This window comes from Trachinotus anak, unplaced genomic scaffold, assembly GCF_046630095.1.
Source record: "Trachinotus anak isolate AG129_WGS33_773 ecotype Australia unplaced genomic scaffold, CSIRO_AGI_Tana_v1 ptg000021l, whole genome shotgun sequence".
Classification (NCBI taxonomy): domain Eukaryota; kingdom Metazoa; phylum Chordata; class Actinopteri; order Carangiformes; family Carangidae; genus Trachinotus; species Trachinotus anak.
Window position 1 is genome coordinate 19808161 of NW_027273872.1, and position 27154 is coordinate 19835314.

Consider the following 27154-nt stretch of genomic DNA (forward strand, 5'->3'; position numbering starts at 1 on the left):
CACCACTAACTACCTGGCTGTGTCTCTTTGGGGATTATCTTGGCATTTTATGCCCTTATATCTATGCTCAATATCTCACATTTCACAACAGGAATTAGTGCCGGAAGAAGAGAAAAAAAAACCAAACTCTCCTGCCTCGAAAGAGGAGTGGTGTGCAGGTACACTCCGGGATTCAAAGCACACGCTCCTATACAGGTATATTTATAATCCTTAGCTGTCGCTCTCCAGAAGAGCAAATCAAAGCCAGTAAAACATAACTGCCATAAATAAATGAATAGATGAGCAACAGCCCTGGACTGGAGGGATTCACCTAGCAATCACCCACATCAGATCAGATCAATGCTCATGGAAATTTCATGAAGCCTAGAATCCACACCGCTTCATATTTCACTATAATAACCCACAGAGCCGCAGGGGGAGTGTGTATGAAGGGGTGAGGGGGTAGGAGAAGGAGGAGAGGAGGCTAGGGTGGAGTGGGTGGAAGGGTGTCAGAGGTACGAGCTTCAGGGGAGGAGTAAAAAGGGGGTGGGTGTTTGGGGCCCAAAGAGTAGGAGGTGAGGGGTGGGGGTGGGGTGGGAGGGAGTTGAGGCATGATTGAGAGGTCAGAGTGGTGGAGTCATCCTGGAAACACAAGAGAGGAGGAGAAGAGATGGAGGAGGAGGAGGAGGGGAAACTACAGCAAGTGTCCAGTAACCCTGTCTCCTTCTTCTCCTGTGTCACAACACTGTGTGTGTGTGTGTGCATGTGTGTGTCAGTGTGTGTGTGTGTGTGTGTGTCAGTGTGTGTGTGTGTGTGTGTGTGTGTAGTATACTTGCAGGGTTAGGTAATTGGCTCTGAGGCTTGATGTTAACACCTTAACAGGCCCTCAGACAGTGGGTAAGGAGCTGATCATATCACAACCTTCTGTTTCTCTCTATTTCTCACTCTCTACTCCTGCAAACCCCCCACCCCCACCCCCCATCCCTCTCGCTCCTCACCCCCCTCCCCCCTTTCCCTCCCCTCTGCAGTCTCCAGTGCTCAGGTGTGATCTCATAAGCGCTGCCTGGCGATCGATGCCGCCAGTGGCAGGGGGTTCAATAGCCCTGAATTACGGCTTCATCCCCCCCCAACCCTGCACCCACCTCCTTCACACAGATGAGAGCTGCCCCCTCATCACCCCCCCAACACACACACACACGCACACACATACAACACCCCCACCGACGACTCACAATCCAGATCAATACCTTACAATTTAATTTTTATCCATTTTTCCATAAACCCCAAGATTGCGTTTATTTGCAGAATCCGACAAGCTAAATAAAGCATCGCTTGAACATGTCAGGGAGACTAATGCACGGCTGGAAATTCATACACAGAAAACAGATGAGTAGAGCTTTTTGCTCCTAAAGGAAGGGAGAGAGGCTGAGGCTAAGGCTGAGGGAGGAGAAGGAGGAGAGCATGGTGGGGGGGGTGGGGGGTGGGCTAAGAGATTCTACAAATCAATGGAGGTGTGGATGCTACAACAATCTACGCTCTAATTATCTGTTGCAAAAAGTGCATGTCGACAGTTAACAATACCTGACAGCATGGATCCTCACCGGGAGAATGCAAATTCGAAGAAAAAAATCTGGATGAAAAGTGTACGCTTGAATTAAGATATAAGAAAACATAAGAAACCTTTTCCCCCTGGTGAACAGCGCTCGTTTCAGCAGGGTATAAAATAATCTACGTTCGAAATCCATTTACATCATCATCATGGAGCAGATGCTCCTGTAATAAGAAGGGAGCATGCTAAAGAGGGAAGACAAGCCACATGGTGCAGAAAATTAATCTCAATCTCAAATAGAGGTGTGAATTTCCTCGCAGTTAAGACTGTGTGCAGTAAATGTGAATGTGTGCAGCTATCTCAGCTGGCCCTGTCTCCAGCTGGAGAGCGGCCGTTTTAATCAACAGCAGGCCTCCACCCAAGCTCAATAAAAGACAGCATTCACAAATAGGAGCAAGACAAGTAATTGACCAGCTCTCGGCTGCACCCCACTTTTATTGCCAGATGACTACATGCTGCACTCTGTGATGTGTGAATGTGCTCATGCATGAGTGTTGTTGTACTACATGTGTAGAACACGTATGTAAATCTATGCTAACTTCAAATGTTTTCTCGCTGATTATCACATAAAAATTGCACCAAAATAATTACATCAACAAAATCACCCTCAAGTATGTTTCTAAATGTGAAAGTGTTGAGGCAAAACATTGTTTCCCAACGTGTGTGACAAGCTGACTTCATCACTATGTGCAGCAACTTAATTAGAGCTGAAATAAATCAGAACTTTACAGAGCATGTTCGTGCTTACAACACTTAGTGTGCTCCGCTGAAGTGTCTGCGGTGTACACTATGACAGACAACTGACAGTAACTTCCTCCACTCCTAAAACTAATTTGGAGCTCAGAGGCAGAGAGAGACGGAGAGAGATGTCAGCAGCATCCCGCCTGGTTTAAATTCTGTTCTTGACTTTTGTCTTTTCCCTTGCTCTTCCTGCTCCTCCTCGCAACTGAGTGATGTTTCCTACACACCTAATCTGCACTCAGCGCTGAAAAACTACCCCTAATGTTTGTGCGTGCGTGTGTGCGGATGCGTGTCGGTGCGCATGGTGCCGGCCTTAATGTGAGCCAGCAGAGCCTTTTAATATCAGCAGAGGCTGTAGTGGAAGCACTAAGCAGACAAGGCTGCATACTGAGGAGGGAGGGATTGCCTTTTGAACGACAAGGGTGATTCATCAACTCCCCCAATCTATGGCCAGTATCCCTGTGTCACACACACAAACGCACACACACACACACACACAAACACACATGGGTCCTAGTGGCAGAGAGCATTATCACTCTATATTGCATGGAGAAAAGAAAAGGGAGAGCTTCTCTGATGAATGTTACAAAGACAGCAATCCAGTAGAAGGTGATACACAACCAAACATGGAGACGCATTTGTACGGGCGGGGGGGGGGGCTGACCTGATAATGAGAGAGAGAGAGATTAGAGAGAGCTCTCGGCCCCAGAGGTGGGTAAGGCAGAGGGCAGAGAGAGGAACAGAAGGGGGATAAGGGGATAAAAAGACAGAAGAAGAGCAGAGAATGAAAAAAAAAAAAATCTTTTATTCTTATCAGTGGAGAGCTTAATTGCCTTTGATGAGTCTAATTGGAGCTTTCTGAAGTCTAATAGCAGAGGAGTCCTCAGAGACAGCAGAGGACACATTACTGTAATAGCTCCTCTCTGAATCTCCTCTGCACCAAAAGTCCCCTGCTTGTCTCCTCTGTCCTAAACTACAGCTGAAATGTTTCCGTTCAACAGCGGTGGCTGGTTGTGGAGTATCAATGATCATGCTTAGGAGCGAGGGGGGTGTGAACCTATAGATGGGTTATATTTGTGTGTTTGTGTGTATGTGAGAGACTGTGTGTGTGTGTGTTGGGTATGTTTGCAAAGTAGCAGTAGCAGCAGTATTGGGTATGTGTTGACTTAATTAGGTCTGTGAGCTGCTCGCTTTCCTCTCCTCAGCAGAAGTTGATTAGCAATGCCAGCTGTCCCCAATGTAATTCAGTGTGCGCATGTGTGTGCACATGTAATATAGGAGTATATGCATGTGTGTGTGTGTGTGTGTGTGTGTGTGTGTGTGTGTGTGTGTGTGTGTGTGTGAGCATGGGGCTGTGTTGATGTGTGTGTGTGTGTGTGTGCTAGCTGCCAGCTGCCACGCAGTGCTGCCAATCCTCCATGATTAGTACCCACTGGCAACTGGGCTCAAACTGGTGCCAAACAGACCCAGGAGGGCAACATGGCCCATGGTAATCCTCCATCCCTCCATCCCATCCTTCCCCTGTCTCCCTCCTCTTTCTCATCTACCTCTCTTGTCTCTCCATTCTCATCAATTGCTTTTTCCGTCCAAATGCTCTGCTCATCCTCCCGTAGCTTTCTGCCTCTCCGTTCAAGATCCCAAATGTGAGCAGGTTCCTCCTCGCCAGGATGAGGTAAAACGATGGAAAAGGGCTGATAAAGGAGCTATGGGAGACGTACAAATACCCACTGAGGGTACAGAGCAGTGGCTGAAGTGAAGTGTGTGAAGAGTAAAACTGGGATCTATGCCTCGACACGGTTGACTGTGTCACTGTGAAGGTGCCAGCGCTTGGCGAGCAGCATCACAGTGTGTGTTCAGCTCCCAGTGGATGACCTCTTGCTACCTCTCACCTGTTGAGATTCTTCTATGTGCATCCACAGGAGCCAAGAGGCAGACAGAGAGAGGAGAGGAGAGGGGATGAATTCATTCAAAGAAGCAAGTTTTGAATAAGTGAATGTGACAAGGTGAAAGAGTGGAGGGCTGGGAAGAGATAGGGCGATTATGCATACGGTTCCCACATGTCTGGCACATTTAAAGGCTGCACACACACACACACACACACACACACACACACACACACACACACACACTTACACGCACTTATATACACACAGCTCTGTGAGTCTGGCAGAGTGCTGGCTGTTGGACAGCTCTGGCATGGCAAAGACTGCCCACCCATCTGCCCTCTGTCTTAGTAATGCAGTTACTTGTCGACGTGCATGTGTGTGCTTGGAGTACGTTTACACATATATCCAAACAAACACAGGCGGCCTATCACAGCCTCTCCCATAAGTACACAAACACAGAGTCATCATTATGACGCATGGACATGAGTTTTGTCCACGCGCAGTAATTAGGACACACACGAGATGCAGAAAATGCAGGCCGGGCGACACAACGCACACATTCTCTCTCATTTGTGATTTTGTCAAATGTTGGCAATTCCAGCCGGGGCTTACAGCCTAAGTCTATCAGTGGTTGAGATTACAGACAGATTTATGTGATTCACGGTCTCTCCTGGGACCTGTGGCCTCGCATTGGTTAATCACCGCTTCACATACACTCTCTCTGCCGCTCTTTTCACCGCACGGCTATAACTCTGCACCGATGCGGTCTGATGTAACACCCAAGCTATTCATGCCACGGCATTCAAAAATCACACTCTCTGCATGGACCTCTTCCTCTCTGTGTCACGTCTTTGACAGGGTTAAATCTCAATAATCCCACTAATCAAAAGGTTAAACCTCCCGCCTGACCTTCACCTGCTTCATAAAAGAGAGCAAACACTTTTCCTCCTCTGATCATTGGGCTTTTTTTTCACTGAATTATTGAGTCATGTTCTTGTTTAGCATGCACATTTTTTTCTCCAGAATCAGCGCGGAGAAAGTGACAGTTTATAAACTGTACCAGATTTTAGCAGATATTGCAAATATACAGACCTGATGAAACTTTAAAGCCACTGGGTGAAGAATTTTTATGTGATTATAGCTTGTTTTTTTTTTTCAAATTACTCCAAAGGTATATGTTGTTGTTTGCACAATTCAGGAGAAAATTGCATCAGTAGAGCTAAAGCTGGATTATTGTCAGATGGCAGATTGGTAGATTTGCTGCATTAAAGCTTTAGATTACACTGTAAATTAGTGTTATCAGTAAGTGTTAGAGTACAGGTAGTACCTGTGTAGATGAAGCGTCCAGGTGTGCCTTTGCAGAACTGTTTGGATTTGTAGGACAGCGTGACCTCCACCACCCCGGGGATGTGTCTGGGTGGAGTCTGCACACGAATGGCATGGGGGGTGATCAGCTATGTAGAGGCAGAGAGGACAGGAAGATTAATGCAATGAAACGTCACATCCAAACATGCACTCAGGGGACTATTCTTAACTCGCTGCGGACCTTTCCTCTGCAGCTTTTGACTTTCTTTCTTTGCAATAATCAGCCTGAAAAGGGTGTGTTAGCGCCAAAGCTCTCAGGTGGCTTCGTAGCCCAAGGCAATGTCACTGTGAGGCTTAGAATGGTTATCAGTGCTGACATGGGCTCTGTAAGACGGGTTCAAAAGCAGTTATGTGTTTATGAATAAAACACACCTTCCCCTGCATACGTCTATTACAGAGTATAAGTAAACGTATAATATGCTTGTCTCCGCTGCCCCTGTCTCTGTGTCTGTCAGCTGAGGCTGTCTAGCTGCCGTTAGCCACATTAAAGCACCACTGTGTCTCAAACAGGCTCACTTAGTGTGGTTGATGAGACCACTCGCCACGTACAGCATGTGTGTGCGTGCATGCTGAAGGGTCTTTGAAGGAAAACGGTAACAAGACAAAACACAGATGAGACCTCAATGAGTGCTCGTTTTCGGCACACTATAGTGAACTAGCACTCAAAGCTAGCAGCGCTCAAAAGCTATCAATGCTGCTGCCAGTACCTTGTGTATGTGCATGTGTGTGTGTATGTACGTGTGTGTATATGTGTGTGTGTGTGTGTGTGTGTTTGTGTGTGTGTCTAACTGTCCCTTTCATTGCTCACTTAGCTAGGCTTTCATTCTACCATTGTCTGGCCCCACTCACCTCTCAGCGAGATAATATAGGAGCTTTTTATAGAATTATTTCTTTACTAAAGAGAAAGCTGTTTAGCTGCGCCGCTCACTGACCTTCAATTTCACACATACACTACATTTACATTTTAGTCATGTGGCAGATGCTCCTTACAAAGAGATTCATACTGTACAGTGTGCACATATTCCATGGAGGCAGATACTAACATAATAAAAGACAGGAGGAGAGCTGAGCAGAAATAAGAGCTGCCACAGATGAGAGAACAGGCTGCTGTTCAGATTGTAAAATATTTCTCACATAGGCTTAAAGGGCAATTAGTTATTGCTTTCATTATTAATTAATCTATACATTATTATTTCAATTACCTCATTACAATTTTAGTTTACAAAATATTCAACAATATGCCAGTTGCAGGTTTCCAGAGGCCATGGTGGCATCCTTGCTTGTTATGTCTGAACAGGTTCAAAACCTCAAATCGATTGAATTTATAATGATGTAAAACACATTAAAGGAGACAGTTACTTACTGATAAGTAACTACAACCAGCTAATTTTAGCGATAAACTTCTGATAATTGTTGCCGCTAAGCCATTTTTGACTTCAGCACTGAGGGTTTTTTATGATACATTACACATTTTTGACTCTGTAAGGGCTTTGATTTTTTTCAAACAAAGAAATCTGAGAAGGGGAAAAAAACCAGTCACTGGTGTCCTCACAGCTCATGCAAGTGGACATTGCTTCATTATAAAGGGGCCAAAAGGCAAAGCCATTGCTTTACAGTCCAGTAGAAGGCCTCCCTTTAATATTTTAAAATATGGTCAGGATACACACATATGCACATGTCCTCTCAGGTGACAAGATGGTGACTAACCTCACTCCAGACCAGCATGGTTCCGAAGATGACCTGTAGGCCGTCAAAGAAGTTGTCCCCGATGATGATGACCGTAGCGCCCCCTGTGGTCCAGCCTTCACTGGGGCTGATGGCTTTGATGCTGGGGGTTGCTGCAAGATTCAGACAAAATAGATTAGATGTTAACGGGCCTAATGACAGACCATAAAGGTCTTTGCTATTGGCACCATGTACGGTCCCCTCTTCTTCCTTCACTCTCTCTCTCACACACACACACACACACACACACATCACCTCTCTCCTCTCTCCCAAGGGTCGGGGCCGAGCGAGGAATACTAATCAGAGTGATTATACGCACCCCGTTATTAAACATCACCCCTGCCCTGTGTGTGAGGGCAGCGGCAGTGCGCTTGTTTTATGACACGTGGCAAAGCGTGCGGGCGTGTAAATGTCAGGTGTGCTGAGTGTCTGATCAAAGGCCACGCGACCGGGGAGCAGAGCAGAGCCAACAGTAGCTCTGCCCTCTGAATACGCCGCCTTCATTAAGCAAACACTTAGCTCTTGCTCAGCTGTCTGTTTCATATATCTGTGTGGCTACATCAGCGCCCGGCCACCGAGGACATGGCCACACAGGCTTGTCTCAGCTCCCGCTTAGTTTATTTGTAACATGTTTTGTTTTGTAAGCTGTCTGTGTTTTCTCTTAAAGCATATTCTTTATATCTTATCGGACAAAGTACATGGAATAACAATGGTAAACCACATTTTCAATAACTGGTATTCAATGTGCTTTTTGGCCTTATCTGCTGGGTATTATGGACTTGAAGATTACTGGATGTGATTGAAGAAAAGAACAGCATTGGGAAAATACATGTTTATACAAGCTAAATCTCCTCTCCTTAACAGATATGCAGCTTGTCAGACATGCTGTAATTCTGTAAAGCGGCATAATCCACTTTAGACTAGGCTGACTTTTTCCCTGCAGCCTAGCCTTTGCTCTTTGCCTGACTCCCTGTTCTGTTGATCCTCCCCAACAAGCTGGAATGATATTTAGCCCCCCGATACGCCTGCAGAGATCAACGTTCACTGAGCAGCAATCTGTGGCCGTAATCATGGCCTAAGATGCCTCCTTTTCACAGCCGCTGATATTATGTGCGCTCTCTGTGCATGTGTGTGTTTATGTGTGTGTGTGTGTGTGTGTGTGGATTAACCAGATGGTGGAACGTGAATCCATGTGATAGGATTATACTTTGGGGTGTTCCTCACTGCCATCTGTTCGACTCTATGCACTGCTCATCTATTACCGCCTGAAATGGGCCCCCAAAGTTGTGTATCCTGCACACAAACTCAACACACACTAGAAAGGGAAGGGGAGCGGGGGAAAAAAAACAAAAAGAAACTTCTGTCTTCCTTCCTATCATTTCATCTTTTCTTTCTTTTCTTTTCATGCACATTTCCTTCCTCCCTCTCATCACACCTACATCTCTCCATCTCCCTGTCTGTCTTTTTCTTTCTCTCCTGTTTCTCCTTCTAACCCGCCGTCATCAGGAGAATAGAAAATCAGAGAAGAGGAAATTCCCAAACAAATCTCTCTGACACAGGGAACATCTGTTAGCGTACTGTGGGTACTCTTCTCTCCGTGTAAGATCCAAGCCTTGCTGACGTCTCCAATATGTCTCGTCTTTGTGAACTTTTCTAATCGTCTGTGAGACCAGTCGCAGGGACAAGTGGTCCACCTACCTCTGGAGAATAGACATTAGAAAGACTTAACCATAACATTCAATCTTAATGCAATCTACTGCAGGCCATCATGTAAATCCCTTCTTAGTTTTTTGTCATTATCATCCCTGAGGTTGACTTTCCTCAACGAAAAAAAAAATATGTTTCTCTTATTCAATGTCTGGGAAATCGAAATGAGAAAATAACTGGATTAGGGACTTGGGAATCAGTGCGGGCTCCTAAATCATGTGCACATGTCATTATGAAGTATTAAAGGTTTGGGTCTGACTGTGCATGCGGGGGTGTGTACGTGTGTGTGCATGGGCTTTTTTTTGTGTGTGTGCATGGGTGTGTTTGAAAACCTGAGGGATGGGGAGTGATGGAGGGCTGGAGGATAAAAGCAGGTCTCCGAGGAAATAAAGCCAGTGTTGGCTTTAAGCAGAACAGACCTCATAAGACACATAGTGCTTATGCGAGGCAGAGTAGAAGGGCCAGAGGCAGAGACCTGAGGGGAGCAAGCCACAAGGGAGAGACGAGAGACTCACTAGCTACCACTCTCTCCTCTCTAAGCGTGAGTTAGAAACCCTACAAGAGAGGAAAGTGAGAATCCGGGAGGAAGCAGGGGAGAGATAAGAAAGAAAGCAAGAGAGCAGGTTTGAGAGGGATAGAGTGGAGACAGAGAGGGGTTGAGTGCAGAGCCAGACAGAGGGGGGGAGAGGGGGTGAGGGGAGGGGGAGCTGAACAGACAGAAAGAAAGTGAGGTAGACAAAGAAAGCTAGACGAGGGAGAGAGAGAGAGAGAGAGTCTGCTGGGTATTTTGTTCTTGATTTTAATACCGTGTTCCAGGTAGGATGGAGTTCCTTCCGAGGGGTCCAGCCTTCGAGCTCGGCGCCCGTGTTTGGAGTTGTTGTGCACGAACATGTTGTCAGACACGGCCAGGACATGACCCTCCACGCTCACTGTGGTCGACACAACCACCTGAGAGAGGGAAAGGTGGAATGAAACCATGGCGCTGAGAGTGAGACAATTCAACACCATGAAAAACAATAAATCTCACGTTGGCGTTGAAGCTTACTACAGTGTGCATGTTGTTAAGTTATGAACAGATTCTCTGTTGGTTCATCACCACAGGTGTCCCCTGTCACATTTCATCTTGTCATTATTATCGATTATAGCTGCTTTAAATACGTGTAAAGTAAATGTGTAGACACTTTTTTTTCTTCTAAAGCTAAAGTTTAATTTATTTTCATGCATAAATGTGCTCAAAGAAAAGTTGTCATGACAGGAGTGTAACAGGGCTGCTGTGTTGTTTGCAATGCTAGAACACACTGTAGAGACTATGTTGGCTAGTGTGGAGCAGTTTGTAACTTTGTTAAAGGTGTTGCAGAAGCATAGAGATCAAATATGCAAGAGAGAGACGCTGTGAATGCTGTGGGGTGGATACTACAGGGGCAGGGAGGTTATGTTGTCGTCATGTTTGATGTTTGATGAGTTACGTAGGTGCATCACTTCCTGTATGCCTGCAGACAGAGGTGTCTCACCTGAAAACGCCTCATGTCTCGAGGGTTCCCTGCGTTCTTCAGGCAGTTCTGGTTACACTTCAGGAAGAACTTGAGGAAGAACCTGCATACGCAAAAATAGAGAGAAACAGGGGGAAACAATGAGTTACTGAGAGAGCATCTGTCTGTCAATGAAAGCACAGCGTAAGCCATTTTAATAAAACACAAAACACAAATAAAACAAATAAAACAGCCGTGGCAGACACACACCCTCCCGCCCTCATCCATCAGTTGTTTATGACAAAGGCAGTTTTCTATGAAAAAACAGCTCCGGGATATTGAGTAAGATGCTACCTTGTATATCCATCTCCGAGCTGCTGTCACAGCTTGCCATAAACTCACCGGGGCAGACGCAGCCTCAGCTGCAGAGCTGTGTGACGGAGGTTGTGCTGTAGCTACTATGCAGCACAGTGTTGCCATTCCTGCCTCTCTCAATCTCAGTGTGAGAGACCACGTCAACAGCACCTGCCATGCATTATTAATAGGCTGAGATGGCAAGTATGGCTACCCACATCAATACTTAATGAGGGAGGGAGGGAGGGTCGGAGGAGTAAAGGGGGAGTGTGTGTGTGTGTGTGTGTGTGCATGTGTTGTGGGGTGCACCGGAGGCCTGAAAACCAGAAAGGGGACGGCTGACAATTTATTCCCTAGCCCCACCCCAAGGCTGAAGCCTGACAACTTCTTCTTTAACTGAAACTACAGTACTGTACATCTCTCTACTCTCCCTTTTGCGTTGTCTGTCTCTCTGAAAAAAAAAAAAAAAAAAACTATATCAAATGAACTGCGAAAATAAACAGCACTGTGTACAAATAAACAGGAACCCTCAAAAGGGGGAAAATAAAACTACAACATTTCCCGCCCTCCACCTCCTCCTCCTCCCTTTGAGGTAGCTCAAAGAAGTGCTGACAGCTGAAACTGCTTACAATACAGATCTCCACCAGCCAGAGAGAGAATCACTCCTTTGCTCAGCTTTTCTTTCATATGTCTTATTTTCTCCCCTCTGTTCATTTGTTATGGCGAGGATTCTGCACTGGGCAGCGCGTTTGGAGCCAACTGCCTTGGATATAATCATGCACGAGCAAACGCATGACACACACACACACACACACATAGAGAAAGAGAGACATGTCAAGAGAAACACAGTAAGCAGCAGCGTGCCTTGGACAATTGCTTCATCTAAAAAAAAAAAAAAATGAGAGCAAAAGAAGAAGATAAATGGACAGACCAGAGTTCTGTCTCATTTCAAGGGCCAGCCTACTGCTGTGTGCATTACAAGCATCTGATGTAACACAAGAACTCATGAATTTATCCTTGACAACTTTTAAATGCATGACAGCTGGTTAGTGGTAGATGCACTTCTTCAACTAGAGAAGAAAAAGCCTCTTATGATCTGAATAACAAACTGTCTTCTCTGGTGCTTTCTTTTTTTTTTTCTCTTTTAGCTTTGTTTGTGTTCTGATTTACAATCTTGCTGGCGCAAGACACTAAATCTGAGAGAGAAGAGGAGAAAGGGAAGAGAGAGAAAGAGAGGCACGGAGGTAGAAAGTGATAGGAGAAAGTGATAGAAAGATAGACAGAGGGATGAGGTATGTGAAATCTGAAAGGAGAGACAGACCACCCTCCTGTATATTTTAGAAGCTGTAGGCCAATATCTCAATAATTCATGAAGAAGAGAGATGGAGGTTTTTCTTTTTTTTTTTTTTTTTTTTTTTTTTTTTTTACAGTGGCTGTTGGACCCCACAGGCTAGGGGTCTCCTAACTTTCTTATCTCCTCGAGGTCAAAGAGCAACCTGGCAGACAGCTGTGGACTACATCCACTTGTCCAACATACTCCACCTTCCTCGCTGCACCTCCTGTTTAATTCATCAACTCTGCTCTTTCCCCAGCTGTCCTTCTCCTTCTCCCTCTGAGGTATTCATGATGGACGGATGATGGATAAACGGGAGGAGGAAAGTTAGGGGCACCAGAGTCAGAGGTGACCAAATGAGAAGGTTAAATATTGGAGTTTGGAGAGGGAGAAAGGAGGAAGTGATGGTGGAGAAGGAAAAGTGAGACAGGGCTGAGGCACGAGTGCAAAAAAAAAAAAAAAAAAGAAGAAGAAGAAGAGCGAGAGTCAGCACGCCTCATTCGCTGTGCCATATGTCAGCGTGTCCCCTCGATCTCCTCCACGCGTGGATCACCTGATTCATTATTTACATGACTTAAGGTGTCTGGAGTCAGCCGCATGGAAACATTACAAAACTGCAGCATGTTGATTCCTCGGTGCTCTGTCTCATCTCCCCGGGAGCTGGGGGACAGGAATCATTTCACACATTTACATGGCTCAACAGAGTGTGGGTGTTTGGAGGAGGGGGTGGGGGGCTAGCCTGGGTGGATAAAGAGCAGTGTGTGTTGATATGCAATAGAGAGAGATTACCATAAGGATTTATGGATAATCTGATTGACAGCTGACCGGTAAATATGGACAGGAAGCTGACAATAGCCTATAATTCTCTCATTCGGTCTGTTCAGCTCTTTATCATCATGTTTACTTCACTTTTTAATCAATACAAAAGCAAATCTAATCTTTTTTTGTCAGATATAGCTCCACATCCCTGTCAGATGAACTGTTTCAACTCTTTATCCACTACATTCAGCTAAATACTCAAATCGTTTATCCTTTTTGCTTCTCTGCCCCCTTCCAACTAGTTTTCATGCAACCTTAATGGAAACATGTGGCTCCCAGTTTGGTGGACTCAGGTTGGTGTGGGGTGTGTAGTGGGCCACTTACTGTTTATTGTGACAAAACACACAAATTTGTAATCGTAATAGGATGTCAATCATGAGCCCCCCCCAAAAAATGTCCTCCCTAATTGCCTCCTAAACACAAATCTGTTAATATACTCTAAATATACAGCATAGCCCATGTGACCTACTCCACAGTCGTTTCATGTACCCCCTGGTTGGGAATCACTATTCTGTACAACGGCACAAATATTCAACATAACATTTGAGAGCAGTAAATTCTGAATGAAATCAGCTTTTTTTTGTTGCCATTGCAATATTTCATCAGTTCCCATCATGACTTGACAACCGTATGATCATTGCCATAGAGGACAAAACGGTTACATCGGTATATTCTCTGGAAGTTCAGGGATTTTAACAGTCTTAGGAGCAATTGTTTACATTCCGCAATTACACATAAATTATGCACAAACAGCATGTCGATCAGTATGCAGTGAGATAAAATGCACACATATACATACTTATATTAATGAATAAAATAGAACAAAAAAACATATAAGACCCAGAAAATGTAGGCAGTTTTGTATTTATTCGCACATTTATCTGTTGTGCTGGGGGCATTTAGACTCCTTACCTCAGTATTTCTAATATCCTGGCTCAAACCCTGCATATGACATTTCAAAATACAGATAATGAAACAACAATTAAATTGCATCTCATCTCAAAACATCAATTTTCAGTCGATAGACAATATTGCCTCCTGCATTGATTCTTGCTTTGATTATTGCCTCCTGGACCTTATTTGTATGAGACTCTCGCTGGTCTCAAGCTGTTTTACTGTGCACACTCTGCGGCTACAAATATTACCAGTGCAAATTGCTGCACCGACCGGATTAAATGAAATAAAACCATTTCGCTCTCACGTAATTACCCCCAAATCCAGGAATGGCTGTGGAAGTGAATTTGTGTAAATAACTGCTTGGCCTCTTGAAGCCTCATGGCATAAATTTGCAACAGCGAAAACGAACGAATAAACACATGCAGCCGGTCACCGTAGTAATTTAATGATCTCACACTTTCATCATATCATAACGGGCATTATTTGTCACTTTGGAGCAATTAAACACAAAATCACCCCGTGCCCATAAAAAACAAAACAAGGAAAGCAATTATAACACAACTTTTAAGTAATCCCTGTAGCATCTAAATATTATTACTGTAGTGATAAAGATTGTCTAAGCGATTAGCTAACAGCATGGAAGCCTCCGAGGGACAATTCTGTTATATTTTCTAATAATTTTCCTACATTAGCCACAAATGAGGTAAAGAGTTGTTTTCCTTGTCAAATTTAACATGGATAACTTTAGAACTGTGTGCTTTTATCGTCCTCAGTGGTTCTAGTTTATTCATCTTTTCAGCCTTTTGTTACACATTGCGCTATACATCTTTGTGTCTCATTTCTTTATTCTTTGCCCCTCCTCTTTCTGCTCTCTCTGTTTTGTTCTGATGCCGACGTGCTGTAAAAATGGCTGTGGGTGATGCCATAACTCAGCCTTCCCCTCTCCCTCTCCCTCCATCCATTCCTGCCGTACAGATCATCTCCAGAAGAAAAGCACTGTGTCTGGCTCCTAATATGCTTCATGAGGTGTGTAATTCACTGTGCTCCAGAGGGGAGCCATTTGTCTCGGGGGGTTAACTAAGTGACACAACAGCACTTCCCCATGCCTGTTACCACCGTGGGACATGTTGAACTAATCTAGGCAGGTAGAGCGATGGAGGATCCTGCACTTTAGCAATTAAGCATTAAGATTTGTTCAGGAAATCAATCCTAATGAAGTCAGAAGCAGGTTCAAATTAAGTGTAAATATTTGTAAGCAAATATAATGTTACAGCAGAAAAAAAGAGTGATAAATAGAAGACTAAACTAAAGGTGAAGTCTAGCTCTCTCAGAGAATCAAATACCTTCCTCAGCCCCTGTTCTGTGTATTTTCTTTTCCTCCCCTTGTGTTTCATTTCTCGTTTTCTTCCTCTTCTCTGCAACTCTTTCTTTCGCTTTTACGCCATGCATCACTGACACTTCAACCAAGAGCCTGACTGGCTTGTTTTCATGGTGACCTGTCTCCCTGCCTGCAGTATATGTTTAAGCGTGGAAGAACACACACACACACACACACACACACACACACACACACACACACACACACACACACATGCACACACTAATTTAGGGAGATTTATGAGGGGGGCCTTGCACCAGGAGCCATGCAGGCTGACCCCAAGGGTGTAGGGGGGCACTGGGTGGGGGAGGGGGCCTGGCTCCACAGGGGGGGGACATTAATAATCCAGAACCAGGTCTGTCTCTGGGACTGGCCCTGGGCTTCGGACACCAGGCTGTAACAGTGGCCCAGTTTCATACCAGACAGACAGCTAGATACACAGAAAGAAACCTGGACTAAAAAAGACAAAACAAAGAAAACATGTAAAATCACATATTGAACCAACTGGAACCTGGGGGCAGATGATAAAAACATAACCCATCATACACACACACGCACACACACTTCGCTTCATTCCTGAGGAGTGCCACTAAAGTAGAGGCAAGCACCTCTATATTGCCCTCATGTCTATCTTAAGTATCATGATTTATTCAAATAGAACATCTCACTGCACTGAAAAATTCATTTCCAGCTCACTCTGTGCATCGTCCCATCCTCCTCCTCGTCTGTATCTGCTCGATGTGTGTGCATGTCATGTCAGCTGGATGTGTCCCGTCGTTAAATATTTCTCAGAACAAATGGACCCAGGAGGAGGGAGATGGTGGGTCAGGGGGAATCCGTGCTGTGCCTTCGCTGCTTGGGGAGAGGCCCCACTTGGGAGAGATCGCTCCTCGCTTCCCCCTGGAGCCGGAGCTCCAGTCTCAGCTAGGGGACAGAAGTCCCAGAGACACTTAACCAATTGTGTTTCATCCATTTCATCCGAAAAGGATCATTCAAAATTCAACTGAGAAATCGTGCAGGGAGCATTGAAAGACAGGCTGTGAGCCTGAGCAGTGCTGGAGGAAGGCGTAGCTAGGTTCAACAACTTGTAGCCTGATAACATCGGTACCTGTGGCCTGGCTTTGCACCAGAGCACTGGGGAAAAATGGGACCAAATAAACATCTGTGCATGTGTGTGTGTTTGTGTGTGTGTGTGTGTATCAAAGCCATGATGAATAAGAGGCTGTCTGGGTGATGGACAAGCTTGGCAGGCGGTGCTGATTGAAACACTTCCTCTGTCAGGCCCGGCCCATTAATCTGATGGAGACAGAGACAAAGAGAGAGAGGGAGAGAGAGAGAGAGAGGGAGAGAGAGGGAGAGAGAGAGAGAGAGAGAGAGAGAGAGAGAGAGGCTCCAGGCCTTCAAACCATGGGATTAATGAAGGGTCCTGGTCCCTCTCACCTCAGCGCTGTCCTGCCACGCTGGGACGCTCTGCTACCCTGTCCAGACCAAACCCTGCCCTCGTGGGACTGACCAGTGAATAATGGCCCTGTCATCAGCCTGGGTAGACGCCACCGCACAGCCAAAGGGCGTGTGTGACCGCGTGCGTGTGTGTGTGTGTGTGACTGCATGCTTATGTCTGCCCGCGTGCCTCCCTGTGCAGTCATTTACCCTAAATGTTCTCCTCTCTACCTTAGTTGAAGACTGATGTATTCATATTGAATAGTGTTGATTTAAGCACATGTTAAACTTAATGCATAATGCATCGACTATATATAGCTTGATAAAGAGCATTGTGTCAACCCGGGACCAGCCCCATACATTGTGGGGATGAATGTGCCGCTTGCAAAAGTTCTTTCTTTTTGTTCCATTTAAGCACCGTATTAAATCATAACTATGACTGTGACTGTACACAGACTCAAGGTTATGTTTCTAAATGCAGCAGGATCAGAAATCAGAAACTTAATTAGTGTGCCGTGTTTGTTCTCGGGTAAAAAAAAAAAAAGTTGTTCCCTCCAATGGGTCTTGAGGGAGGAATATGGAAGCAGAGAGTGGGAGAGACCAAGAAAATGTGAGACAGAGATAGAGAGAGAGAGAGAGAGAGTGTGTGTGTGTGTGCGTGTGTGTGTGTCTGTGTGTGTGTCTGACAAGGGAAAGACGGAGGGAGACTGATACTGAACAGAGATGTAATGGTTCCTGCAGTGTGTATGTGTGAGCATGTGTGTGTGTGTGTGTGTGTGTGTGTGTGTGTTTTGGCCTTGCATCCCTCTGTGTTTATCAAACATATTACAGCTCCTTCTAGATTCCTCACCTGCACACCCCCAGCCTGCTACATATGGCCCACCAATCACAAAATAAGGAATCATGCATACATTAGCATAGCTAATGGCCTACCCTCTCCATTTAATATGCAAATTTCCTGAAACATTACTGAATGCCGTCTGTTCTAAATGAATAAATTTGAATCGCAATTAGAATAATCCTTTATAATTAATGAAAACTGTCAATTTTGGTTCATAAGTAATTTGATTAAAGTGGTGATGGGACACTTATGAAGTTCATCGGGCTGCAAGGAGTGTGAACACACACTCGCACGCATGCAAGCAAACACACACACAGGCTGCATGACGACCAACAGCAGGGCCGTGGCTGCATTATTGATGAAGATGATTAATAAACTTATGAAAGTGGTTGTCACACATGCCAGACCTTTTTTTTTTTTCTCTACCCAACACAACTTCTTTCCACTCCTTTACCACCGTGGAGAAACAACAGATCAATCACGCCTTTCTGCCACCTGACAGAGAGGGAAAAGTGAGGGAGTGATTGAAAAGGTTTCCTGGCCTCATGGTGCTGTGTCAGTGGCCTGTCTGTCCGGTGGGAGACACTGATGGACTGTCGAGAGCAGAGAGAGCGCCGTGCACACACACTCACACACACACACACACACAAACACACACATGCCAAGTCATTACAGGGGGCTGAAACGCTCCTCTGTTGTTGCTCACAGGAGGATGGGGCAGTGCTGCTGTTTGTATATAATAACATGTTAAGAGGAGCACATAGTTAAAGAAGACGGAGGCTGCTTTGCAACTGTGCAACAACATCCCCTTCTTCACCATTAACTCTCTCATGCTGTGCTATGCTGCTACTGAAGCGTATAATGGTGTCACTTAAATTAGGGTCACTCAACTGTGGGAAATTGTGTATCGCTTCCCCTTGTACAGTATGTATGTGAACGTGAGCATGCTGGTGTTTGTGCATCGACTCGAATGTGTGTGTGTGTGTGTGTGTGTGTGTGAGAGTGTGTTTGCATGGCTTCAACCCAATAATAATGGTCCAGATAGTGTAGAGCCTCGCAGACTAATTAGCCAAATCACTGAGAAAATAGCAGCTTGCTAATTAATGGGTATTATGGCATTTCAGAAGTCACTGCTCTAATTGGGAGGGAACTGAGCCTCACATTTCCATACTGCAGTAATACCAGCTTTATCCGTCCGTCTATCTGTCCGTCTGTCTACCTACTTGACATGCTTGCTTTTAAACACAATCCTCCACAGGCACGCAGGGAAAATAATTATCCTGCATGAGCTCATATTTTTAAACACACATGCAGAGCAATGTACAGGATGTATATGCCCAGCACCAAGTTTTGCATGTAAAGAAAAGTATTTCAACCACAAGGAGACAGGAATCACAGGACAAAACATTTCTGTGACCTCTGACCCATTATCTTTTATATTTACTCTAATTGAATAGCTTTATATTGCTTTGAGAGGGAAACCTGCCTGATGCAAGTGAATTGGTGAGTAATATAATCCATCTGAATAATTTTCCACCTGATTTTGTGTGTGTGTGTGTGTGTGTATCTCCAACCAGCCCTCATCTGGTACACAATGCATACATGCATATCCCCTATAGATTCCTCTTAACCCTATCAGACGGTGGGACAATCAAAACAGATTTGCATTCAAATGCCACATGCTCGGTATCAAATATCAAATCAAGCTGGAGTCACTGAGACAGACAGACAGTCACCTCCTCCCTGCTGCCTCCACCTCTCCTCCTGCACCTCCTCCTCCTTTCTCCTCTCAGGGTCCCAGGGACTCCCATTCTCCCCCGGACGAGTTCTATCGAGGAGTGACAGGCTGTGGCCGGGGCTTGATTGACAGCCTGTTGATGCTTCTCTTCCCACCACACACACACACACACACACACAGTCCTCTCCTTCTACATGCACTCTGCATTTGCCTCCACCACCTCCCCCTGCTCGTGCACTGGTCTGGGTGTCTGTGATAGCCCCTGGGCTAGTGCCCCGCAGGCTGCACAGCACTATACATACAAATCACAGTGTGTCAGGCTTGTGAATGGGCCCATTTTGACTTTGTCCTTGTAAAGTCAGGCCCCCCTTGAAGCAGGCTGGATCTGTATCCTGCCTCTTTTTTTTTTAATTTTTTTTTTACTTTCCCTCTCATTCTTATATGCACACACTGGCAGATGTATGATGGGACTTACACAAAGGGACAAGTAGTTGTACTGTGCACACACATAAACACACGTGCGCAGAAACACACTGGAAAAATGTCAGATTTAAATGCGGTGCTAATGGGCAGCACCTCACAGGAGCAGGGCATAAATACATCAACAACAACACAACCGCAGAGACTGGGTCCACACACACCATTACAGCCAAGACCCGGGGCCTAATCTCACACACTCAGCTAGTACACCTGGTTAATGTTAAGGGGGCAGTTATAGTCAATTACATTCCCATATAACGCATAAACCTCCACCCTGCCTGTGTCGGGAGAGTAATTGAAAACAGGCACAGAACGCACCGGGGTCCAGGCAAAAAGTCAACTTCCCACCCCTGACTTTCCTATTCACTATATGTGCTGTCTTCCCGTTCCATATTCTGGTGTCCTGGGGGGAAATGTAAGGGGGAGGAAGGGGTGGGGGTTGCCATTTGGATATAAGGCAGTGAAAGAGCAGGAGGATATGGAGTCATATGAGGTACTGGAAAGGAGAGAGACAAAAGGAGTGTGGGGAAAGGGGAGATGGTGAGGGCTTTGTCTCCCAGGTGAAGTCCAGGGGAGGAGCAGTTTAGGGTCAGGGTGAGAGGGTGGCAGACTGGTGGTGGTGGTGTTCCATGTGCGTGTGGGGTGGGGGAGTTAAGAGGGGGGGCAGTGGTTGTAAGTAGGAGTTTGAGACTGACAGGTGACATTACCCTGCGTCATGGCTGGTGGGACAGAGGGACAGAGGGCGCGATGGTTATCCAAGCAGAGAAATGTCACCGTCCAGACACCGCTGTGACACACACACACACAAACAAGAGCTGCACAGACACACACACACACACACACAAAGATCCAGGACAAAGGAGTCTGGAGTCTTTGAGAGTGAAAAAGGCTGGCTACAGTGGGCAGAGATGAAGAGATTACATCCACTCCATTTAAAAAAAGGAGGAGATGAGAATAAAGAGACAAAGCAGAAGAAAAGGCTAAGAGTCACTGACTATACTATTACGAGTCAACAACCTTGCATTTATTCATATTGTCAGCTTTCTAAACAGAAGCCTCCTCTCACGAAGTTGGTTCTTCCTTCACATTTGTCCCCTGTTCAATCCGCTCTCCGCCGCTTTCATTAAAGCCTAACCTAATTTTTGGCAAAGCTTATAAAATGTCCATATTGCTGCTCATTCGACCCCATTGATTTAGTGTTTGGTTAAATATTCAAGACTGTGGATGCAATTAACATGCTGTTAATGAATAATTGATCGCATCTTAAGCGGCCATAAAACTCATGCATATTAATTATTGAAACAGGAAATATGAAAAAAAACAACCTTCCTTGTTTTGCCTCAATCAACCTCCTTTCATTTTGTTTCTTTAGTCAGGAAGGCATGTTGAGAGTGTTTGAGGGGGAAAAGTGCAGCTTTTGAGCGTGTGTGTGTGTGTGTGTGTGCATATGGGAAGGAGACAGGCAGAAAGTGCTATGAACACTATGCAAATGCCTCCCATAAACACTGCTTTAACAGCTCTTATATGCATTTAGCTGCCTTTTGAGTACATCCATTTTGCTCATACATACATCTCTGGGTGTGCGTCTGTCTGTGCGTGTTGTAGCTACAGCTCGGGATGATGTGGAGTACAGTGCGGGTGAGTGTTGTGTTGACAGCCTCATGTGTGACAGAGGTAGTAGCGGCTTGTTTTGAGAGGCAAGTGTTTACCAGGAGCGCACACAACAAAAAACAAATCTAGCGAACACGGGAGGCTTGTCAGCGCGAGACTGGAGATCAGTCAGCCAACGATAAGCTTTCCTCTCCCACTGTGTCTCCACTGGTGTACAGTTATAGGCTGATGTTGCCCCTGGCACCTCCCTGGGCCCTGGTGTGTGGAGAACAATGGTGTTGAAGAGTGAGCTGGGGGGTGGGAGTCAGCCTGAGTGTGCCTCGCATTAATGCTGTGGTGCACCTGTGGTCAGGTGAATATTCAGCTCTGCTCTCTGTGTGGATGTATGAGAGCAAAACTGTATGTTTGTGCACAGTTCGGGGGGTTAAATTCATTATCCGTACGTCCTGCACTCCTAAACCACTCTAAGATGTCTTGACATGAAAAACACATCCCAGAAGCAGCCACACACTCCAGGAAAACACCAATTTACATCGTCGCTTGTTATTTATTTAGCACACAAAAAGCCCCTGATGGTGTGTATGTGTGTGTCTTACCCCCATCTTTCTCCCTCTCCAGAACCTAACTAACTGCTCGGTGATGTTGGTGCCTCGGAGCTAAAAGTGACAAGCCGTCAATTGTGTTCCAATATTAACCCCCTCTCAATGTCTGCGTGCCCGTCTTCTTTCCTGTGATGTTGGCTTGATCAAAGAAGCAGCACTTTGGTAAAAATAACCAGGGAGAGTGAGATGGAGGACACCATGCTGCTAACAGACTGATGAACGACGGCCAGTCTCAGCAAAACACTGTCCCCCTTTTCTTTTCCTTTGTCTCTCCTCCTCAGTCGTTCTCATTATCTCTTTCTTTCTCTCTGTTGAAGAAGCAACATGAGGCATTGGCTGAGCATGATTCAGGATCTTGTGTATACAGCCAGGCACTAAGTAGTAGTTCGTGGAGTGTACAGTATACAGTTTCATAGGAAGCGCAAAGCTATATGCTGAAGCTTTTTATATGAGGAGGAAGATGCACGCCAACATTTTTCTGACTATTTTATCCCTACGACTCTGAGGAGAATGAAAAAAGGCTGGGCGGGGGATAAAAGAGAGAAGCAGACCACCGGAGAGACAGAATATGATAGGAAGATGCCCTATGTCTGTGTTTCATCTTATCTTAGTAAGTTCACCTAGCGGTGAGATTCCTCAAACGCACCTTCAGTCATCAGCAGGGGGGGGGGGAGACAGAAAGAAAAGAGAGAAGGTAGGCACACACACACACACACACACACACACACATGAAAAGAGAGAGAGAAAGGGAGAGATGGGAGGTGGATCTCTGTGGCTAATTCTCTGGGTGTGGGAAAGCAGAGCACCTAACACAGGTTGGCCTGGTTTCAGTAATGAGTTTGATTCTTCTCTCTGCCTCCTCAGTCTCACTGGGGACCAAGACTGCATAATAACATCCTCTACACACACACACACACACACACCCAGGCACACAAACAGGTCTATGGGGAGCTAATTATTCTCACCTGTGTTAATTATTGCTGTAAGCCAATCAGTGGACTCTGTGCTAATTAGGCAGTGTTAGGTCTGATTAGTGTTTTGCAGCAGGCCCACTCAAACTGTTATCTACCATACTAGTCCCCTCAGGCAAGAGAGGAGAGAGGAGAACAGGTGGATGCTTGCCCGATGTGTGTGTGAGTGTGTGTGTGTGTGTGTGTGTATGTGTGTATGCTCACGCTTAATAATAAATAACTGAAGGACAGCCCAAATTCACAATTAAACAAAGTCTAATCAGTTTCTTTCTGAATCAAACTTCAATTAAACAAAACAACACATGCCATCAGTTCACCTAGTCTGTACCCTCTGAGTTAATTGGCCCTGGTTTGGGGTCATTTCTTTCATCTGGACATACAGCCCCTGTGCCCTTTTAGTTAATGAGGGCTGATCCAGGATCAGTTATGTCACTAATGGCTCCTTTTTGCCAGGATAACCCCTCAGATTGATCCACACATCACACATGCAACCCCCGTCCTGACCCAGGAGTGCTATCTGTGTGTGTGAGTGTGTGTGTTTAGTGGGGAAACAGAGATGCTCAAAAACTTAAGAAAGGCAGGGAAGAAGGGAGGGATAAAAGAGTAAATGGAGGCTCTATGGATGATCTCCCAACTGAGAAGAATGAAAAGAAAAAAGGAGGAAAGGGGAGAAAGGATGAGATGAGGAAGAGGAGGGAGAAAGAAGGAGAAGGAGGCTGGAGGAAACCTTCCTCTTATGACACGATTGATTTTCTTTCAGAGGCTTGAGCCTGTCACTACTGAACACTTGGTCCCCCACTCCGCCTCACAAACACACACACACACGCACGCACACACAAACACACACACACACACACACACACACACACACACACACACACACAAACTCTGTGCCCTGACCTCCACGTGTGCCTGCTGGTCCATACTGGGTCTAATGACACCAGGGCCTCCCACAGATCAATACTAAGCTGTCACTCAGCTAGCAAGCACACACACACACACACACACACACACACATACATACACATACAAAAGCAGTTGGACAGATGCAGACACACACTCTCACACAAGCGAGGCAGGGTATGCGTTTGCACATTTGTGTATGCTGGGAGCAATGTTTTCTACAACCTCAGCAGATGCCCTCCTTCTCCCCCTCCGCCCACATCCCCCCTACACACACACACACACACACACACACAGACACACACACACACACACACTGGACCAAAGCCATATTCACTCTCCTCAGCCGTTTCCTCACCCTCCTGCTCCTTCACACTGAGAGTCTGGGTCCTGATGTAATATTGATGAGCGGGGATGGAGGCCCTATAAAAAGTGATAGGTCCTTGTGATTGTAAATTATAAAGTGTTATTGATTTAATGTCAATGCCCACATGCAAATGCACACACACACACACACACACACACGAGTATCAAAATAGACACAGGAGAGCAGGAGAAGAGTCATTTTTTTCTCTTCCTCTTGACTAACTTATTCCACGTCATTCACCACCATCTCTTCCTGTCTCTTTTCTTCTCTCCATCCCCCCTCCCTTCCTCCCTCCCTCTCTCCACCTCCTCAACAATCTCAAGCACCCATCCGCCTCTCTCCATACACATCTCAAGTGCCACTTAGAAAACCAGACTCGGGCTTGAGCCAAACTCTCCTCTCAGTGGTTCAGTGTTTGCGCAACTGTCTGCATGTGTGACTTCTGGTGTCTTGGAGTCACAAAAAAAAACAAAAAAAAACTCGCTCATCATCTCAGCCACACATTTTCTTTTAATTGTGGACAAACATGATCATTTATGTCCAACTGAAAATCTGTTGATTGTGAAAAGCTGTGGCTAAAAACATTTGTTTTGTCTCTGTTAAATCACTAATTATAGCCTGGCACAACACAGGGCAGATGCAGGCTAATTCACCATTAGGCCGTTTGGTGTTTATTAAACTTTTATAATGTGATCACTCTGATAACGGCACAATTGTTTCCCTGGGCGTGTGTGATTATACTGTTGTACCCCTCTGTCCCCTTGTAATGGCTCCCACCGTGTGTCTGTGTATGTGTGTGTGTGTCCATATATGTGTGTGTGTCTTGGAGCTTGCGGAGCAGTGTTTTCCATTTCTCATTAGAATGGCACAGACTCCTGCTGCAGGGTCAATGAAGGGGGAGAGGGAGTGTGAATATGTGTGTGTGTGTGTATGTGTGTATGTATGATTGTATGTGTGTGTATATCTGTTTGAAGGGGAGTGGGGTGGTAATGAGCGCAGGAACATAATACTACGGCGTCCATTAATGCTCTGAGGCAGTGACATTAGGCATACTTAACTAATAGAGCCAGTCTCTGCAATTACCCACTGTTATCTCTGCAGCTTTAGAGGGGAACCGGCTTTAATAAATGTTTGTAGTAATGTGATAAATGCCAGGTTTGCTCATTTGTAATCTACACTGCGGGACAAGGGGAAGCGGGTGGATCTAATTGTTTTCCTCCGGATTCGAGAATGTGTTTGAGTTCAGAGAAGTCCTCTGTAGGAAAAAAAAAAAAAAAAAAGAAGAGAAACATCTCTCCTTTTCAGAACATTTTCCTCCAGGTACATCTCTCTCCCTCTCTCTCTTTCTCGCTGTTGTCTGTCTATCTATCGCTCTAAGTCCTCTCTCTCTCAGTGGGGTACTGTTACACCTGTCCTCCTGTCAAACAGAGAAAAGCAGTCCATACCCGACGCTCGCCGTCACGTCTCTGCCTCCTCTTTTCCCTCTCCTCTCATCTCTCTTTCATCCCGGCCCACATCAGAGGCGCGGCCGTGATTGTGTGTGTAAACATCTTGTCATGCTAACATGGGCGTCATGACAGAACAGAGATGCACTTCATTAACGGTGCACTTGCAAGTTTGCCTTTGTGTTTGAACATGTGTGTGTGTGCGTGTGCATGTGCGTGTGCTATATGTCTGTCTATAAGCGTGTGTGTGTGTAAAAGGGTGTATCTTAAATTTTCTGGGGTCACGGCAGACACATGGAGGAGACGGATGAACTCAATTTTACAATTCAAGAAGTAACATCAGATACAATCCTGCAAAAGTTAAAACCTTCTCCATGTCGGTTTCACTCAACCACTTCTGCAAACTCCTCTCTGAATATCTTCCAAAACTGTCAATTAAAAACCAAGTAATCACTTGTTACAGAGTGTGCACTAACAGTTTCTTCTCCTTGCACACCCTCACGCTTTTGGCAGTAAATCTTCACTGTTTGTGTGAAGACAATAGCCAGAGGAAGAGAGAGAGGGAGTGGTGTAGCGAGAGAAAAAAGAGGGTACAGGAGGGAAGCAGAGGAGAAAGCTGTGCTGTTAATTGTTTTCCAGAAAAAGGTTGCGAAGGTCTTTGCGTTTGAACTGAATGTCACCTCATGTAAATCACTGCTCCTGTGTTGGAGAAGCCAATAACCGGGATAATTAGCGTGACTCGAGATCGAGGAAGAACACGCTGCCGAGGAAGAGCGTTCAAACGTGGGGAAGATTCCAAGTGTGATTAACCAAAAAAAAAACCTTCAGAGTTAAATCGGGAATTTTGAGTGGGAGGACCAAAGAAAAAGACATAGACAGAGGGGCAGAGAGACAGAGGAAGAGAGAAGAAGAAGAAGAAGAAGAAGAAGAAGAAAAAGAAGAGGAGGAGGGACACAAGGATGGAGAAAATCAGAGAGGCAAACACTGAAGGAAAGGAAACGAGTGAACATTCCTCTCAGCGAGGTCAAGCCACTCGGCAAACAAACAAACAGCGTTAGCAGCACACACACAAAGGGGGTGAGGCGGTGTAAAACAACAAAGTGTCTCAGTCGATTGCCTACGCCTTACTTTGTCTCCCCTCATCACTTACATAAACACAAACAAAGGCCTTTAAATTCAGCTCAGCTTTTTGAAGTGGAACTGTGACATGTGCTTGGGTCTCATTTGTTGATGATTAATGCAAAGTAACAAGAATATATTAGGAAAGTAAGAATATATCATCCCTTTGATCGAACAATGCTGTTGACCATAATTGTCTGCATGTTGACGTCCCCGCTTTACGTTTAATTACGACAGAGACACTTCCTTGAAGATTTCCTTTTGTCTTTTAATGTTACAGCTCGAATTAGTCAAGCTCAGTGTCACAATATTCATATATGAGAACAGATATGAAAAGGCTGAACTTGGAAGTGATGATATGGTTACTGATAGGAC

The 27154-nt window shown here is 45.4% G+C and overlaps 1 protein-coding gene across 4 annotated transcripts in view; it reads right to left on the minus strand.

Annotated features, from left to right (window-relative positions):
- ebf1a (EBF transcription factor 1a) overlaps positions 1-27154 on the minus strand; it is a 55448-nt gene that overhangs the window by 14623 nt on the left and 13671 nt on the right. For all 4 annotated transcript variants that reach the window (XM_071457720.1, XM_071457718.1, XM_071457719.1 and 1 more), the window contains exons 7-10: positions 10524-10605; positions 9819-9960; positions 7288-7418; positions 5543-5669 (exon numbers count right to left, since the gene is read on the minus strand). In XM_071457720.1, the coding sequence (XP_071313821.1) occupies positions 5543-5669; positions 7288-7418; positions 9819-9960; positions 10524-10605 (482 nt within the window). The remainder of the gene's footprint in view (positions 1-5542; positions 5670-7287; positions 7419-9818; positions 9961-10523; positions 10606-27154) is intronic.